Here is a 19,286-nt window from a genome sequence, read left to right on the forward strand (position 1 = left end):
ATTTTTATTGCTATGAATTCAGACCTAAGAGACTCACTTGTTTTGAAAAAGACCACACAAGAATCCAGACATCCATGTATATGAATATGTGAGCGTGTTCTGTGAATACACAGTATGTTTCCAGCTTCCACTCTCCTCTGAGCTTACAGCTCATGCCCGTGTCCGTATTACATGTCCGCTTAGTTGTCTACCAAGTTCTAGTCCCGCAGGTAGACACACTATTGCCCTCACCGTCTGCTTCTCCCCGAAGTGTTCCTTCACCCAACAAATGGTGCCCATACTCAACCCAGTTGCTCAAACCACATCTCCTTCTCCATCAACCCTCCCCAGACTCCCTTTCCGTTGCAGCCTGATTGTAGACTACCATGTACAGTGGATCAACGTGTCCTTCTTTTTCTCAAATATGTATTTCCATTTCTACTTAAGAATCGCCTGAACAGTTCCTTAAGAACCCCGAAATCCACAAAGCTGCTTGTAGTTGAAGTAATTAGAGGGACTTTCATCTACAAGGCTTTCCTGATACTGAATATTTAAAATATTCTCTCTCCTTTTTTACAGGCTGAGAAGGGTTCTTAACACTAAGAACCGTGGTTATCTCCTCCATTATAGGACTTAAAGTAGGAATCAGAGTACTTTACAGGGCTTTCCAGAAAAACCAGACCATCCGCAAAGCACCACCTACAGAAAGTTCTAAATCTTCTCTGTATTTTCAATGTTTGATTCTTTGCCTGTTCGTTAAAAGATTTTGTGGATCGCCATTCATCTAAGAGGGCTTCTCTAGTGGCTCAGCAGTAAAGAATCCACCTGCAATGTAGGGAATACAGGAGATGCGGGTTTGATCCCTGGGTTGGAAAGATGCCCTAGAGAAGGAATTGGCAACCTGCTCCAGTATTCTTGCCTGGAGAATCCCATGGATAGAGGAGCCTGGCAGCCTGTAGTCCTTGGGGTCACAAAGAGTCAGACACAACCGAGCAACTAACATTTTCACTTTCATTCATCTAAGAGAAAAAACTGATTTTTCCCTCTTTCACCCTTTCCCTTCTCTTTAGAATGAATGGGGCTGCTCCATTCACATCTCTATATACTCCAGGAATTCTCCTCACTAGAGAACACTCAGTCTGCTTCCCAGATGATAAAGGATGGAGGGCCTGGGGCAGAAAGAGGTCTGGGATGGCAACAGGATCTCTGCTTTGACACAAAATCCCTAGATGGCGCTTCCTCACCTGGTTCATTCCACCCAGGAGCTATGCCCCTCTGAAGCAGGTGTGGTTTCTCCTGATGGATCGATTCTGACACTCAGGAAGTAAAGTATCTTACAAAGCTGCTCACACCAATAGATGAAGGTTTTTTTCTGTGTGTAGCGACTGTAGGCTGAGCTCCAGGCATGACTTATCTCATTTAATTTTCACAACAGCTCTGTAAGGTGGGTACTATCATCCCATTTTACAGATAGAGAAACTGAGACTTGGAGTTCAGGAACTTGCCCAAGTCCCAGAGCTAGTGTGTTGGAGCCAGGGTTTGAATCCAGGTCCTCTGACTCCAGATAATTGTGTCTTTAACCTGTGCCCTCTGTACAACCATGCTATGAAAGCAGTACTTCCATGATTGGGTGGACGGAGAGGAAAAGTGTTTTTTTACCCTGGTGGCTCAGACGATAAAGAATCTGCCTGCAGTGCAGGAGACCTGGGTTTGATACCTGGGTCAGGAAGATCCAAGAAGGGAATGGCTACCAGGATTATTTCCTGGAGAATTCTGTGGACAAAGGAGCCTGGTGGGCTATAGTCCCTGGGGTTGCAAAGAGTTGGACACGACTGAGCAACTAACACTTTGACTTTCACTTTCCACAAGCAAAGATAAGCGTGGAAGGGGGCTGTGTATGGAGTCATCCTAGCTGACGTTTGTCATCTGCTCCTGTGATGAGAAGTGGGGCTGGGGAGAAATGGAACATCAGGCAGATTTGAGCGACTAGATGCAGATTGATTAGCCGTTATTCACCTTACCGATCAGTTACCGACGTGTCCCCTCGAGGCTGGATTCCCTGGTAGAAGTGGCAGCTCTCGCCCCACCTGGAACACACCCCAGCTCATAACTTCATTTTTCCTGACCCTGATTCTCACCAGAACAGAAAACACTTCTAGAAATGGTTAATGAACACCTCTGGGTCCTTATTTCATGCCACGGAGCCGTCCTTTATTAGCAACTTCCCAGATTTCAGAGTTTCCAAAAATGAGCTCTACCAGCATAGGAACCTAATGTTTTCTTTGAGAATTAAAAAGGTTTATTAGGAAGTGGTTTGTTGTTTTTTTTCTCTTTCCCATCATTTTCAGTTTCTGCTGAGACCATTTTATGATGCAGGGGAAAGACACAGAATCTCATCTCGGATTCTCAGGCAGCCCTGAGACAGAACGTGGGTGAGAGTGAGGTCCACGTGTGTCCTGAGCTGAGACCAGCACCCCAGGTGCCTGGGCAGTTCCACAGGCAGAGGCATATGATGGGAACAGGGGACACCAAGTGACCCACGAATTGCTCGCGTGTTTTTTCCTCAGGGAGAGCCTGCTGTGTCCTCCTGCAGTGTTGTGTATTCTAAGAGCTTCACCATTTTGTCATATTCCTGGTGGCTCATATGGTAAGGAATTTGCCCGCAATGCGGGAGACCCAGGTTCAATCCCTGCATTGGGAAGATCTCCTGGAGAAGGGAATGACTACCCACTCCAGTATTCTTTCCTGGAGAATTCCATGGACTGAGGATCCTGGCAAACTACAGTCTATAGAGTCACAAAGAGTCAGATACAACCGAGCGAGTCACACACACACACACACACAGCTAAAAGTGTTTCTTACATCCCCAGTAGCTCAGTTGATAAAGAATCTGCCTGAAATGCAGGAGACCCTGGTTTGATTCCTGGGTCAGGAAGATCCGCCAGAGAAGGGATAGGCTACCCACTCCAGTATTCTTGGGCTTCCCTTGTGGCTCAGCTGGTAAAGCATCCGCCTGCAATGCGGGAGACCTGGGTTCAATCCCTGGGTTGGGAAGATCTCCTGGAGAAGGGAAAGGCTACCCTCTCTAATGTTCTGGCCTGGAGAATTCCGTGGACTATAGTTCATGGGGTCACAAAGAGTCGGACACGACTGAGCGACTTTCACTTCACTTCACTATGTATCAAAGTTCACAACCTATCCTTTCATCAGGACCTCCCTCCTAACCCCTATCTGGAGAAAGGGCTTACTGAAGTTCCTTGTTTCAGATGCAGTGATTACCAAAGGTCATCCCCAAAGAACAGTCAAGTGAAGATCATGAGAGAAACTCACTTTCTCTTTTCTCTCATTCTTAAGTGTTTTGTCCTTCCTGGTCATTCAGAGGAGGAGGTAGAGGGGGCCAGCGTTCACTGGGCACCCACCATGGCCGGGCCCTGCCGGGAACCTTGTCGTTTAATTGCTAAGTTGTGTCCAACTCTGCGGCCCCATGGACTGTATAGCCTGCCAGGCTCTCCTGTCCATGGGATTTTTCCCAGGCAAGAATACTGGAGTGAGTTGCCATTTCCTCCTCCAGGGGATCTTCCCAAGCCAGAGATCAAACCCACGTCTGCTGCATTGGCAGGTGAGTTCTTTACCACTAAGCCACCAGGGAAACCCTGCCGCGTACCTTGTATATGGCTTCTAAATTCATCCTCACAATGATTTTGTGAGCTACACACTTTTTAACTTTTTATTTTATATTAGAGTATAGCTGATTAACAATGTTGGGATAGTTTCAGGTGGACAGCAAAGGGACTCAACCATACATATACATGTATCCGCTCTCCCCCAAGTCCCCCCTCCAGGCTGCCACTTAACACTGAGCAGAGTTCCCTGTGCTATTAGAGTAGGACCTTGTTGATTATGTTTTTTCACACTTTTTATATTCCTGATCTCTCTGTTCTCCAAACCAGGAGGCACACAGAGGTTAAGGAACCTCACCAGGATCACTGAGGTCTTCTTCTAAAGTTGGAAGTGTTCAAGAAAACATTTCAGAATTCCACATAATCTAGAAATGCTGGTTTTCCATTCACGTAGTTAATTCTTACAGGTCTCCCATTGCATGGCTAATGTAAAGGTTTCTTGGGATGCTCAGGCATGCTGTGTGGAAGGCTCTTTTCCTGGGATGCTCATGGCCCCTCTGGGCCCCCACCGGCGTCCTGGGCTTCTCCCCAACACCCGCCATGACTGCACTTGTGCTCACTCTGATGGGCGATCCTCGGTTGTACTGCTTAGTTGCTAAATGTTTTGAATGTTTCACATGGGATTGTTGTTGTTATGTAGTCACTAAGTTATGTCCAGCTCTTTGTGACCCCATGGACTATAGTCCACCAGGCTTCTACGTCCATAGGATTCTCCAGCCAAGGATACTGGAGTGGGCAGCCATTTCATTCTCCAGAGTCTTCCAGACCCAGGAATTGAACCCAGGAATTGTCTCCTTCATTGGCAGGCAGAATCTTTACCACTGAGCCACTAGGGAAGCCCCTTCACGTGGGATAAAAGGATTCTAAGATCAAATAAATTTGGGAAACCTGAGAATGACTAGAGTTAAACAGTTTTCTTCGGGACCTGTCAGAGCCTTTCTCGGACTGTTGTGTATTATGAATGTGCAAGAAGAATCAAGTATCCAGAGCTTCCTGGGATGTGGAATTCGTTTTGTCTACCAGGTGTCTTGCAGGCTGTGTGTTCTCTAGATGACTTTGTGAGAAGTGCTGGTTTAAATCATTGTTGGGTCTTTATTAGTAAGCACGGGTACCATAAACTATCAGAAAGCCCTCATGGTAGTTACCGGAATGGATGAAGAATGAGTAGGGAGTCTGGGAGTGAAGGAGGAGCACCTTTGGGTTTAGAAATACTGAGTCATTATGGAGCTCTGCTCCACTTCTCAGCCACGTGTCCCTTCTTGACAAATTAGTTAGTGTCTCTAATTGTAGCCTCAGTTCAGTTCAGTCGCTCAGTCGTGTCCGACTCTTTGCGACCCCATGAACCGCAGCACGCCAGGCCTCCCTGTTCATCACCATCTCCTGGAGTTCACCCAGACTCACATCCATCGAGTCCGTGATGCCATCCAGCCATCTCATCCTCGGTCGTCCCCTTCTCCTCCTGCCCCCAATCCCTCCCAGCATCAGAGTCTTTTCCAACGAGTCAACTCTTCCCATGAGGTGGCCAAAGTACTGGAGTTTCAGCTTTAGCATCATTCCTTCCAAAGAAATCCCAGGGTTGATCTCCTTCAGATTGTAGCCTCCCCAGCTATAAACTTCTTCCCTGGTGGCTCAGACAGTAAAGAATCCACCTGTGATGCAGAAGACTTGGGTTAGATCCCTTAGTTGGGAAGACCCCCTGGAGAAGGGAATGGCAGCCCACTCCAGTATTCTTACCTGGAGAACCCCATGGGCAGAGGAGCCTGGCTGGCTACAGTCCATGGGGTTGCAGAGTCGGACATGACTGGGTGACTAAGACCTCACTTTCACAGCTATAAATAGGACTGCTTAAGTCTACTTTGTGGGGTGCTGTGGATTCTAAGTGCGTTGGCATAGTAGATGTGGGCCTGGCACAGAGTGGACTCTGGGAAGCTGCTTACTACACCCCGCTACCCCGACAGCTCCTCTTCACACGCTCCACCAAAAGAACCATACTGAGGCAGCTCACATTCACCCCTTCATCCATCTGATAAAGGTCAACTTCTTACAAAGCACTGTATTCTGCATGCCTTGTGATCTGGTTTAATTCTACTTAGATTTAGTGTGGCCAAGGCATTCTAGACATGTCTAGACTAAAGAATTCTTTACCAGGGAAGGAAGAAATAATTGCCCTTGTCTTTGACTTTCTAAGAAAGCTGTTTTTGGAAGCTTTCATAAAAACAGAAAATGAAGGGGGAAAGCAGTGAGTGCTGTGTAGATGAACGTGCCTGGGCATTTATTTGTCTTCTAGAGATCTTATAATACAAAAAATGAAATCAAAGGTGAAGCAGTTAGGACCAGCCAACCTGACACACTCACCTGAATGTTATCATGATTTTGAAAATGAGCTGTTTCTCATCTTTTAAAAATATACATATGGGGCCTGAATATCAGTTGTCTTCTTACTATTAAAAGCAGAATGGATGCATGAATGGCCATCCTTTGAAAATGAAATGTTTGTTGATGCCTGCTATGTGGTATATGGTGGGGGCTTCCCTGGTGGCTCAGACAGTAAAGAACCTGCCTGCCAGTGCAGGAGACGCAAGAGACGCAGATTTGTGGGTGAGGAAGATCCCCTGGAGACGGAAATGGCAACCCACTCCAGTATCCTTGCCTAGGATAATCCCATGGACAGAGGAGCCTGGTGGGCTACAGTCCATGGCACCCAAAGAGTTGGATGCGACTGGGTGACTAACACACACACTATGTGGTAGGCCCTGAAGATTTGAAAGATTCTAAAGGTGAATAAACATGTTTGGGAAATGGGCATATAAAAAATGGAGAACGATAAAAGTATGTGCCCCAAAGTCAACACAAATAAATAGAAAAGTACCCTGGCCATCAGCAACCGCTCATGCTCCTTCTGGAAGTCACCAAGGGTGCCCTGAACCTGCCTCTGATTTCTTTAGGGTCTACAAGCACCCCCAGTGGCTTATGGTATAACTTCATCGAGCTGCCCTACCACGGCGAAAGCATCAGCATGCTGATCGCGCTGCCAACAGAGAGCTCCGTCCCACTCTCGGCCATTGTCCCTCACATCAGCACCAAGACCATCGACAGCTGGGTGAGCACCATGGTGCCCAAGCGGGTGCAGGTCATCCTGCCCAAGTAAGTAGCCCCTGTCCCTAAAAGAGAAAACCGCGGGAGCCCTTGAGCCCTGGGAGTGACTGTGTCACATACCGCACAACCGAAGGTTGACGCATCATGAAACCCCACTTTATTTTGCAGAAGTTGCATGGTGGGAATACAAAGCTATGCTTTTGTAGAAGTTGGTTTTCAATCCCTGTGCCTCTTCTGTGGCAGGATAATGACGATGGGGAGGGAGAAAAAACAGCCTGGTCACTAAGCCCTCTACCAGACCACAAGCTGCTGTGCCACTACAAGGGTTTTTAGTATATCTCACTGTTCAAAGGGGGCTTCTCTAGTGGCTCAGTGGTCAAGAATTCACCTGCCAGTGCAGGAGATGAGGGTTTGATCTCTGGGTTGGGAAAAGCCCCTGGCGTAGGAAATGGCAACCCACTCCAGTATTCTTGCCTGAGAAATCCCATGGACAGAGGAACCTGGCGGGCTACATCCATGGGGTCGCAAAGAGTTGGATACGATCGAACACACATGCACGCCTACCTTCCAGTTCTGATAGCTTTTAATTCTCCAGTCACTGAGATAAGCAATCAGAGGCATATATTCATAATAAGTATTATAATAATCCTCCCAAGAGTTTTTTGTTGTAAAATAAGCCTTCACATAAGGCAATGCTTGCCATAAATGAATAGGCTGGTGAGGTACATAAATTATAATTGTAAGTAAATTACCACTACAGCCCATCTGTGATGGGTCTGCTCACTTACCCTTGCTGCTCTCCCACAGGATGTGATAATGGTAAACACATCTTCTGTTGACAGATTTAATAACTGACATTTACATATGTATAGCTATAATGCCAGATAGTCCAAGTATCCCACAAATCCATATCATATGCAAAGGAATATCATTCCTAATGTTTACCCCTGATTTAATGGTAAAATGCTTCCAGAATGCAAACACTTAACTATCAGGAATGTATCTCCTCTCTTTGAGCATCCACAATCCCAATGACCATGGTGGTTCCGTGGTTGGATACGGGGGAAGACTGTAGAATACTAAACACTTTTCAGTACCCTGTTACTGAGTCTACTGCTCATCGAGCAATAGACCAATAAAGAGATGAGTTGCTGGGGCTTCCCTGGTGGTCCAATAGCTAAGACTTCCTCCTCCCAATGCAAGGGGCCTGAGTTCAATCCCTGGTCAGGGAACTAGGCCCCACATTCCACAACTAAATATCCCACATCCGCAATGAAGGTCAAAGATCCCAAGTGCCACGGCTAAGACCTGGGGCAGCCAAATGAAAAAATATTCTAAAAGAAAGGGAAGAGAGAGAGGGATGAGTTGCTGGAGCAAGGAATAGCGACTTTATTCAGAGAGCCAGCAGACTGTGAAGATGGTGGACCAGTGTTCCAAAGAACCATCTTGCCTGAGTTAGAATTCAGGCTTCTTTTATACTAAAAGGGGAGGGAATAAAGTTGAACATTTCCTGGTTTCCATCAGTCTCCAGAGAGGATGTGTCAATTTCTTCCTCCCTGCAATCTTTCACAGGTGGGCCTGGCCTATTTCCTATGAGCTAAACAAAAGTGTGTTAGCTTAATGTTGATTACCTGGGAGGCAGGGTTCCCAGAGATGGGCCAGTAGGTATAATTTAAGCTTACAGGCAACATCCCTTTAGCAATTAACTTGTAAGAGAATACAGAGATTCTTTCCTATTGCAACCCTGTATCTCCCCATTCAGCATAAGAGAAAGTACTTCCATAGCTCTTCCTCAGGCTAGAATGAGGAGCCTGTTGCCCACGAGGGTGAGGACCCCCTTACTTGCTGTTACTGTTCCGTTTTGCCATATATATGTTTGAGAGATGGATTGTTCTCTACTCACCTGGTACTTATATCTTGGGGTTAAAATTTAAGATAGGATTGTTCAGAGTATACATTTAAAAAACACGTTTGTAAACGTTCTTTCCCACTGGCATTGATTATATCATTCTGTATCATTTATAATGGTTTTCCCCCTGTTTTCTGCTTTTGTGCTAGGTTCACAGCTGTGGCACAAACAGATTTGAAGGAGCCGCTGAAAGTCCTTGGCATCACTGATATGTTTGATCCATCAAAGGCGAATTTTGCAAAAATAACAAGTATGTTCAATTTAAAACTTGCTCTTAAACTTGAACAGTATGTTATAAACCAAGTTTCTGATTTGTTCAGAAGGAAAAGGTCAACATTAGAAATGTGTTGCTGTAAAACTCTTCAGGGTTTCATTGGATGCCTCACCAAATGATGCTACCAAGCCTTCATCACTTATGTCAGCACAAGTCATCCATCCCTTACCTTTCCCATGTACATTTCATGGGAAACCTACGTGACTGCATGCATTTAAAGAAACATTTCATGTATTGTTTCCATTACCTAAAAATTTAGCTCTTAATTAGATATTAGTCTCTTCTTTTCCCAAATGCACAATTTTCTCCTGTATTTTCAAATTTTCAAGATCAAGAATGTTTGAGCTCTCAAATGGCTTAACTTCCACCAAACAACTGCAGGTGCCAGTATGTGCAAATAGGATTTTGGCATCTCAATCCCATTAATGTGAAATATAAATTCAAAGGAGGCTCATTAATTGCCTTTGCCAAACCATCTAGGACACAGCTGGTATGATATCCCTTCATTTGACAGTTACATATAATTTTTTTCCCTGGAGTCATATCTCAGTGGTTGGTCTTTGTCTTTTTAATTGATAGCATAGCCAGCTCCTTCCACAGACAAGGCTTAAACATTATTTGTGCTCCATTTCGTACTTTTCCCCTTGAGTGATAAGAGAATAGTTCAGTACCAACCTCAGTTGCCTGTTCGTGAACACCTGGGTACCTGTCGTGGGGATTAACGTGACTCCCTTGGTAAAACTGCAGCTCCATGGATGTTCTGAGACTCTCATCCCGTGTTAACCAGACTCTCTTCCCTCATCCAGCTGCATTAGCATCACCTTGTCTGAAACTGACAATCGTGGGTCTGACTCAGACCTACTGAGTCAGCATCTTTGCTTGAACAAGCTCATCCCAGTGCAGCCTGGGAAGTGCTGTTTTACCCTGCACTTTCCCCTTCAGGATTACGCATTGTAGCTTAAATACTAGATACCTGTGACAGGGCGTTCACAGGTGTTCCGAAGGAGGAACAGGTGCCAGAAATTCTCCTGAGACGTTCTGTTTAACCGTGCAGGTGACGAGGGCCCTGGAAACGCGTCTCTCATTCATGATCAGTCACATTAGAGCCGAGCACCAGTGCAGACGATTTAAAAGCAGACAACACAAAAAGCACTTTTCTCCCTTTGCACCAGACCTGTGTCCCATCAGGGTCAACATTAACTTCTGTCTGCATTCTCCTCAAATGCTGACCCCAGTGGGTGTTGCTGGAATGGTGAGGTTTGCTGAGAAGGAAAGGGTGTTCAGTAGAAGGTCCCAGAGGCCTAGCTGCACTTCTGAGCCTGGCTTCTCCTCTTCTGTCCTCCTCCTACTCTGCCCTTAAGTGAGGGACTTTTGTTAGGAAAAGACCGCTCTTACTCTGCCACTAATGAGCCATGTGACCGGGGGACAGTTTCTTAACACTCTGGGCCACAGGTTCCCCGTGTGTAAGTGCTATATTTTTTCTGGATTTGAGATTCTGTAATTGAAAAGTAATATTGTTGGCTTGCTCTTCCAGAAAACTAGATTACCTTTTTAAAGCTCCGCCCCTTTAAAAATTCTTAAGTGATAGGAGTTGAACCGACAGAGGCAATAACACACTTGGGGGTCCCGGACTCCCTGCTGTGGAATGATGTCACAGTTCACTTAGCAGAGACTGAAAGTCACCACAGTGACAGTCACGCTACACCCTTCCATCATGGGGACTGTCAGAAGTCACTTCCTCTGACACTTTTTTGCTTTGATTTTTGGATTTTTTTTTTCAATTTATTTTTAATTGAAGGATAATTGCTTTACAATATTGTCTTGGTTTCTGCCATCCATCAACATGCATCAGCCATAGGTATACATATGTCCCTCCCTCTGGAACCCCCTCCCACCCCGTGCCATCCCTCTAGCTTGTCGTTGTTTGAGCTCCCCGCGCATCATGCAACGAATTCCCACTGGCTATCAGTTTTACATATGGTAATGTATATGTTTCCGTGCTACTCTCTGGATTCGTCCCACCCTCTCCTAACACCTTTTAAGGACTGAAACTTGCCATGGCTTCAGGATTACTTCTCTCACCCAACCCCGTGGCCTGCATATCAAGCAAATGCTGTTTCTGTTTATTTTCTGGAAACAGGGTCAGAAAACCTTCATGTTTCTCACATCTTGCAAAAAGCAAAAATCGAAGTCAGTGAAGATGGAACCAAAGCTTCAGCAGCAACAAGTAAGTAAGCCCTGGGTCTCGGGGCCGGGAGCAAGTACACCCAGTTCCTTCATCGACTCAGCTGCTGTGTCCTGAGCCACATTTCTAGCCAGGCCTTGTGGGCTGACCCTCGGGAGACAGTGGTGAACTGGGGAAAACCCGTGTCCATGAAGCTCAGGGTCTGTTACATTACGGAAAGTACTTCAGTAGAAATTCCTCCAGGACAGGAGTCAGCAGACCTTTTCCGTCAAGAGCTGGATGGGACCTAGTTTATGATTTTGTGGATTGTACAGGCTCCCTTGCCACTTCTCAGCTCCGCCTTTGCAGTGTGAAAGCAGCATAGACTGACTATACAAGCAAATAGGCACGGCTGTGTTCTAATCCAGCTTCCCTGGTGGCTCAGATGGTAAAGCGTCTGCCTACAATGCGGGAGACCCGGGTTTGATTCCTGGGTCGGGAAGATCCCCTGGAGAAGGAAATGGCAATCCTCTCCAGCCCTCTTGCCTGGAAAATCCCACGGACGGAGGAGCCTGATAGGCTACAGTCTATGGGGTCGCCCCTCAGACTTGACCTAAGGATGGTGGTTAACTGACACCCCCCGCCCCCACTCTCAGATGGATCAAGCATATTGTGGCTTCTTATTGGCAGAAAAGCCTCATCTTCATATTGAAACACAAAATACTAGCAACTACTAATAGGAAAATAGCCAATCGAGTCTGTCCAGGACCAAGTGAAGAATTAGCAAGCAACTGTTGAATTCTGGCAGGGTTGCTCCGCAGCCTTCCTCGATAATTAGAACTTTCACATTTGCTTTCTCCTCAATGGCTCATATAATGGAGGAGAAAAACAGAACAGTCTTAGGTTGGTTTTTGTACCCCCTAATTATCCATACAAAATTGGATGAATAGATCTGGACAAACTCTGTGAACTCATAAACTGACTGTCTTAGCTTTACTTGTAACTGGGTCAAATATTTCATTAAAATGTACCACTTGTACTCAAAATAGACCCTTTATTGCCTTTCTGGAATAAACATTTAATTTTTATTTCCTTAAAATAACATTTAAAACAAAGAGCTAGAAAGTGACATCTAAATTTTGCCAAAGTTATTGAGAAGTGTTGCCATTGGTACTGTCAGGACTGCCTATGTAAGTTGCAGGGCCCCATGCTAAATGAAAACATGGAGCCTTTTGTTCAAAACTTACTAAGAATTTCAAGGACTTCCCTGGTGGTCCAGTAGCTAAGACTGTGCTCCCAATGCAGGGGGCCTGGGTTCAACCCCTCATCAGGGATTGATACACACATGCCACAGCTAAAGATCCTGCATGCCACAACTATGACCCAGTACAGTCAAATAAGTAAATAATATTTAACAGAAACAACAGCAACAATTTCAAGTCAGCATCCACAAAGCACTAGACCAAGTATAGGGCCACTGTGAGTGTGGGGTCTTGTGCCTGCCCAGGTCACATGCCCTCGAAGCCAGCCCTGCTGTATTAGTCCGCTAGGACTGCCATGGCAAGCTACCACAGAGCAGGCGGCTTAAGCAAAAGAAATTGACTCCTCATTTCTGGAGGCAGAAGTCCAGTATCAAGGTGTTGTCAGGGTTGGTGTCTCCTGAGGCCTCTCTCCTTGGCTTGCAGACGGCCACCTGGTCCCTGTGTTCCCCCCATGGCCTCTTCTGTGTGTTCACATCCCTGGCCTCTCACTCTCTTCCTATAAGGGCACCAGTCTTGTTAGATTCAAGCCCTACCTTCATGGCCTCATTTAAACTTAAAGCCTTCCTGGGGCTTCCCTCATGGCTCAGTGGTAAAGAATCCGCCTGCTGGTACAGGAGACACAGGTTTGATCCCTGATCCGGGAAGATCCCACATGCCATGGAGCAACTAAGCCTGTGCGCCACAACTACTGAGCCTGTGCCCTGGAGCCCAGGGAGCCAAACCCACTGAAGCCTTTGTGCCCTGGAGCCCGTGCTCCCCCGAAATAGAAGTCATCACAATAAGAACCCTGCGTACCGCAACTAGAGAAAAACCCACACGGCAACGAAGACCCAGCACAGCCAAAATCAAATTTTAAAAATTTGAAAATAAACTTAAAGACTTCCCTAAAGACCCTGTATGCAAATAGAGTCACACTTGGGGCTAGAGATTCAGCAGACAGATTTTGAGGGATACAGTTCAGTCCATATCTCTTGCTGACTCCTGATTTGATTGTAATAACCCTAGGTTGAACAGTTTGTCCAAGCATAGCTATAGCTGTTTCCCTTACAACATCAAGCCTAAGTCATTAAAGCTTCCCAGGGGTTTGAGGAAGAAGACTGGGCCATTGCAGCAAGCATGGGGCAGTTATGCCAGATATCCGCCCTTCTGCAAGGGCTTATCACTGGCTTATTAGATCAAAGCTACCATTGCAAAACAGGGCAGAAGAAACGTGTCTAAGACCATAAGCGTAGACACGTTTGCTTCCAGTGTCCGCACCAGGTGAGCTGAACAGCGGTGTCTGGTAGTAGGCCCCGGATGAGCAGTCTATACTGCCAATGCAAAGAAAGTCTAGATGATGAGCCCAAGAGAGAAGGCACAGACAAAATGGATGAGAAGTGAGCTGGTCCTTGGTACTGAGAAAGGATTTGGATAGGCCAGAAGGACCAGGGGCCAGGCCTTAGCTAGGTAGATTGTATGAATGAAGCACAGTTAATAGTAACAGTGAATATGCGTTGGGTGCTTCTTAAGTGGCATACACTGGTAAAGAACCCACCTGCCTATGCAGCAGGTGCAAGAGACACGGATTCAATCTCTGGGTCTGGAAGATCTCCTGGAGGAGGAAATGGCAACCCACTCCAGTATTCTTGCCTGGGAAATCCCATGCACAGAGGAGCCTGGTGGGCTACAGTCCATGGGGTTGCAAAGAGTCAGACCCAACTGAGTGACTGAGCACATACATACACATTGTTCTGAGAGCTGTCATATGTTTCAGTTCATCCTCGTAAGAGCGCTACCTGGAGTAAGCATGTTTTTTAAAGGAGATGGGCTTGTGTGAACTAAATGAGGCAGATTGGAAAGGGCCTGGCCCATGGTGGCTGTGCTGTCAGTGGTGACCACAGGGCCTGTTGTTTCATGGCCGGCCTCTGGGACAGGAATGATGTCCTGCCTTGAAATACGTGCTGCCTTTGCTGGCCTCATGCTGGGTGTACAATGGGCTTTCCTTTTCTTCCTGCAGCTGCGATTCTGATTGCAAGGTCATCGCCTCCCTGGTTTATAGTAGACAGACCTTTTCTGTTTTTCATCCGACATAATCCTACAGGTGAGTGATTGTCTTCTCCCATTGTTCACTAGCTGTGAGTTAACTCCAGCAGTGCAAACATCTGAAGAGCTCTGCAGTCCTTTGGGGCTTTTGACGTCTGCTGACTTTTTTTTTAAATAAATGCAGTTAGGTAAATTTTTCAGGAAGCTACATGTCTTCAACCTTTGTAAGGGCACCCTGCTGTTATGACCTGAGAATTGTTAGTTCAGTCAGTCTTAGCTCCGTGAGTCATGGGTTCAAAGTTGGCTCTGTCTTTTAGCTTCATCTTTAAAATTAGAATAACAGTAATTCCTACCTCTTAGTACAGTTATGAAGAATAATTAAGACTGTCTTTGTGAAGAGGTTGTCTTCATGTTGGTGCAGAGTAGAAACTAACATATTCTAGCTTTTACTCTGCTTTTGATCAATAACCTAAGCTGCTTCCTATCCTTTTATCTCATTGCATCTTAATCATTATAATTAGTATGCTCCTGAGCCAAACAGTCCAAACGGGAGCCTCTAGCCACACGTGAGACTTAGCTTTTTGACTTTAATTAAAATGAAGGGCTTCCCAGGTGGCTCAGTGGTAAAGAATCCACCTGCCAATGCAGGAGACTTGGGTTCAATCCCTGGGTTGGGAAGATCCCCTGGAGAAGGAAGTGGCAACCCACTCTAGTATTCTTGCCTAGGAAATCCCATGGACAAAGGAGCCTGGCAGGCTACAGTCCATGGGGTTGCAAAAGAGTTGGGCATGACTTAGTGACTAAACAACAACAATTGAAATGTAATTTAAAATTCAGTTTCTTAAACCACATTTCAAAGGCTCAATAGCCACGCGTGACCAGCGCTACCATATTGGACAGTGAAGATGCAGACCACTCCCATCACTGCAAAAAGTTCCATTGGATAGCATTGCTTAAGAGCAGTGGGGTTAAAGACAGCCCAGAAACCTCCCCTTAGATATATCTTCCATCTTGTCTGAAGGACTAGAGTTATGCTTTGTTTCCTTTTAATTCTCTAGGTGCTGTCTTATTCATGGGGCAGATAAACAAACCCTGAAGAGTACACGGAAGGAACCATGCAGAGCAAAAACTACTTTGCTATGAAGAAAAGACTCCTTTCCTACATCTTGCCTAGTTCTGTTAAATATTTTTGTACATGACTTTCTTTTTCAAAACTAGTTCTTAGGTTCAGAGACTCAGTGAGGCAGCATTTCTGTTCTGGGAAGTCTTAAGGGGGGTTAAGGGCAGGATGGTGGAACACTGTACTGAGACATGAATAGAAAGGCTTCAAAATGTCTAAAAGATTCTTTAAACTACTGAGCGGTTACCTAGGTTAACAACCCTCTTGAGTATTTACTATCCAGTTCAGGATTTTTGTTTTGTTTTGTTTTGTTTATATGTGTGGCTTTTCAGAAAAATTTAATCAGTGTGATGGGGGAGGGAGAAAAAGGACATTTTATGGTAGCTTTTACTTTTATATGAAAAAAATATTATTGGTCTTTTAAAAATTTTTTTGGGTCTCATCCAATGTCTTGAAAGTAATCTTGCATTACTTTGGGGGTAGAAATAGTGAAATCTTTAGCCTCTTTGTGTGTTTTTGTTGTTGTTATTTTATATGATGCATGTATCCACTAAAATAAAGTTTAAAAAACTAATGTCTTGCTAGACAAGGTTTGCTCTTGTGCAGTGTGCCTGTCAACTACTGGTCTGTACTCTTTGGATTTGCATTTTTGTATTTTGTACAAAGTAAAAATAAAGTGTTATGAGTAGTAAAAAAAAAAAAAAGAAGAAGAAGAAAAAGCCATTTCTCTGCTATTTGAAAATACAACAAAAGAAACAGCCTTTTAAAAATACCTCAGTCTCTTCTAATAAACCTTTGCACTTAGGCAAACAGCAAAGAAAACCCTGGCCTTCTCATCCCTCACCTAAATCTGGCAGTCACTGTTCCTGCCCCAGCACCTCCCAAAATCTCCCTTCCAGTGCAGGAGAAACAAGAGACCTGGGTTCAGTCCCTGGGTCGAGAAGATCCCCTGGAGGAGGGCATAGCAACCCACTCCAGTATTCTTGACTGAAGAATTCTGTGGATAGAAGAGCCTGGCAGGCTACAGTCCACGGGGTTGCAAAGAGTTGGATGCAACTGAGTGACTTAGCACAGTACACACAGTTCAGTCGCTCAGTCATGTCCCACTCTTCTCGACCCCATGGACTGCAGCACGCCAGGCCTCCCTGTCCATCAACAACTCCCAGAGTTCACCCAAACTCATGTCCATTGAGTCGGTGATGCCATCCAACCATCTCATCCTCTGTCATTCCCTTCTCCCGCCTTCCATCTTTCCCAGCATCAGGGTCTTTTCTAAGGAGTCAGTTCTTTGCATCAGATGGCCAAAGTATTGGAACTTTAGCTTCAGCATCAGTCCTTCCAATGAATATTCAGGACTGATTTCCTTTAGGATTGACTGGTTTAATCTTTCCGTTCAAGGGACTCTCAAGAGTCTTCTCCAACATCACAGTTCAAAAGCATCAATTCAGGGGAACCACTATCACAGAGAAATCCTCTCTCTAATTTTAGATAGGGTTCCTCAGGCCAGGGCTGAGGCTTCCCAGCAAAGGTAGGGAGGGGTTTGGTAGCAAGAGCAGAAATAAATTACCTGGTGAACAGTGGCTGTTTCATTTTTGATGATAGGCTAGAATGCTTGTTTTTCAAAGCAAGTTTTTGTGGATTTTTTTCTTTGTCTTTTGTGTTTTTGGAGAACTCATCACAATTCTAAGTTTACCATTTTTTGTCTTTTATTAATTTTCTAGAGAGTTGGGTACCCTTATCTAAATAAGAATAGTTTGTAAGAACAGTAGTTATCAAAAACTACTTTTTAAAAAACCTATTAGCTCTATTCCTCTCCTTGTACATTAAAACCTCACATTCAACTCTTCACCAGTTTGTCGTTTACAATTATTTGTCAGATGGACTGAGTGTGGCTGTTTGCAACTATTTAAATGTGGATACCTTGATTTTTAGGGCTTCCAGGTGGTTCAGAGGTAAAGAATCCACCTGCCAAGGAGGAGACTTGGGTTTGATCCCTTGGTTTGGGTAGATCCCCTGGAGAAGGAAATGGCAACCTTCCCTAGTATTCTCCATGGGGTCATAAAGAATCAGATGTGACTCAGCAACTGAACAATAACAACCTTGATTATTAACCAAGAGAGAAGGGAGCAAGGGGACAATTATTTTCCTGATTTAAGTGTAAATGCCAAAGAATTATTTTGAATGGTTACCAAAGACCACTTGTATTCTAACAAACGTGCTAGTATAGTTACTAAAGCCTTTTAAAGTAGTTTTACTGGTGTTCAATTTTCTGATCCCATCCAGCTATTTTGAATAGTTTTAAAAAGGTATAATGTTAGTAGTAATTTGAGAATTATACACTTCATTCATTCATTTGTATTCCTGCTGGGTACCAAGTACCAGGCAGTACAAAGATAAATATGACCATTCCCTAAGTGGCTTGATTTTGGAAGGGTAAGAGAATGTTAGCCTAGAAAAGTCTTTAACTATTGCAAGTGTATATATGAAATAATGAAGTAGGACCAAGTGCTCATTAGTCCAGGAAGATATAAAAGTGCTTGCAGTGCTAACACTTGACTCTACACTTCTCATTCCAGAAAGGACCAAAAGAGTTTGTCTTGTCAATGTAGTGGCCCTGTTATGTGACACAGGCAGTCTGCTCCCTAGTAAGTTAGTCCGATTTTACTGGGCATGTTAAATTTGGCAGTATCTGGTCTCGTTTCTGAATGCCTCTTCAAAACATAATGTTTCAAATTTATCATATATAAAACTTGGAAACAACGTATGGAAGGTTCATGATGTCAAGGTTTTCAGGCTGTATGTATCTGAGCATGTGCTTGGTTTTTCACTTGTCTCCAGCTCTGCGACCCTGGGAACTGTAGCCCACCAGGCTCCTCTGTCCATGGGGTTTTCTTCAGGCAAGAATATCAGAATGGGTTGCCATTTTCCTCCTCCAGGGGATCTTCCTGACCCAGGGATCGAATCCATGTTTCCTGCACTGTGGGCACATTCTTTACCCTCTGACCCACGGGAGAAGCCCATATATATCTGTTCAGTTCAGTTCAGTCGCTCAGTCGTGTCCGACTCTGTGACTCCATGAATCGCAGCACGCCAGGCCTCCCTGTCCATCACCAACTCCCGGAGTTCACTCAGACTCATGTCCATCGAGTCAGTGATGCCATCCAGCCATCTCATCCTGGGTCGTCCCCTTCTCCTCCTGCCCCCAATCCCTCCCAGTATCAGAGTCTTTTCCAATGAGTCAACTCTTCGCATGAAGTGGCCAAAGTATTGCACTTTCAGCTTCAGCATCAGTCCTTCCAGAGAACACCCAGGACTGGTCTCCTTTAGGATGGACTGATTGGATCTCCTTGCAGTCCAAGGATCTCTCAAGAGTCTTCTCCAACACCACAGTTCAAAAGCATCAATTCTTCGGCGCTCAGCTTTCTTCACAGTCCAACTCTCACATCCATACATGACCACTGGAAAAACCATACCCTTGACTAGACAGACTTTTGTTGGCAAGATAATATCTATGCTTTTCAATATGCTATCTAGGTTGGTCATAACTTTGCTTCCAAGGGGTAAGCGTCTTTTAGTTTCATGGCTGCCGTCACCATCTGCAGTGATTTTGGAGCCCCCCAAAATAAAGTCTGACAGTGTTTCCACTGTTTCCCCATCTATTTCCCATGAAGTGATGGGACCAGATGCCATGATCTTAGTTTTCTGAATATTGAGCTTTAATATATCTGTATATCCTTTGTTTTTCATTTGATTCTCTCAACTTACTCATCTTTAGCCCTT

At 45.0% G+C, this 19,286-nt stretch overlaps 1 protein-coding gene across 1 annotated transcript in view; it reads left to right on the forward strand.

Annotated features, from left to right (window-relative positions):
• Nucleotides 1–17,354, forward strand: part of SERPINE2 (serpin family E member 2) — a 68,489-nt gene extending 51,135 nt beyond the window's left edge. The window contains exons 5-9 of the mRNA XM_040228478.1: nt 6,605–6,803; nt 8,814–8,914; nt 11,079–11,165; nt 14,361–14,444; nt 15,445–17,354. Of these exons, the coding sequence (XP_040084412.1) occupies nt 6,605–6,803; nt 8,814–8,914; nt 11,079–11,165; nt 14,361–14,444; nt 15,445–15,482 (509 nt within the window). The 3' untranslated portion in view covers nt 15,483–17,354. The remainder of the gene's footprint in view (nt 1–6,604; nt 6,804–8,813; nt 8,915–11,078; nt 11,166–14,360; nt 14,445–15,444) is intronic.
• Nucleotides 17,355–19,286: the final 1,932 nt, after the last annotated feature.

The sequence above is a fragment of the Oryx dammah genome, unplaced genomic scaffold (genome assembly GCF_014754425.2).
Source record: "Oryx dammah isolate SB20612 unplaced genomic scaffold, SCBI_Odam_1.1 HiC_scaffold_27, whole genome shotgun sequence".
Classification (NCBI taxonomy): Eukaryota; Metazoa; Chordata; class Mammalia; order Artiodactyla; family Bovidae; genus Oryx; species Oryx dammah.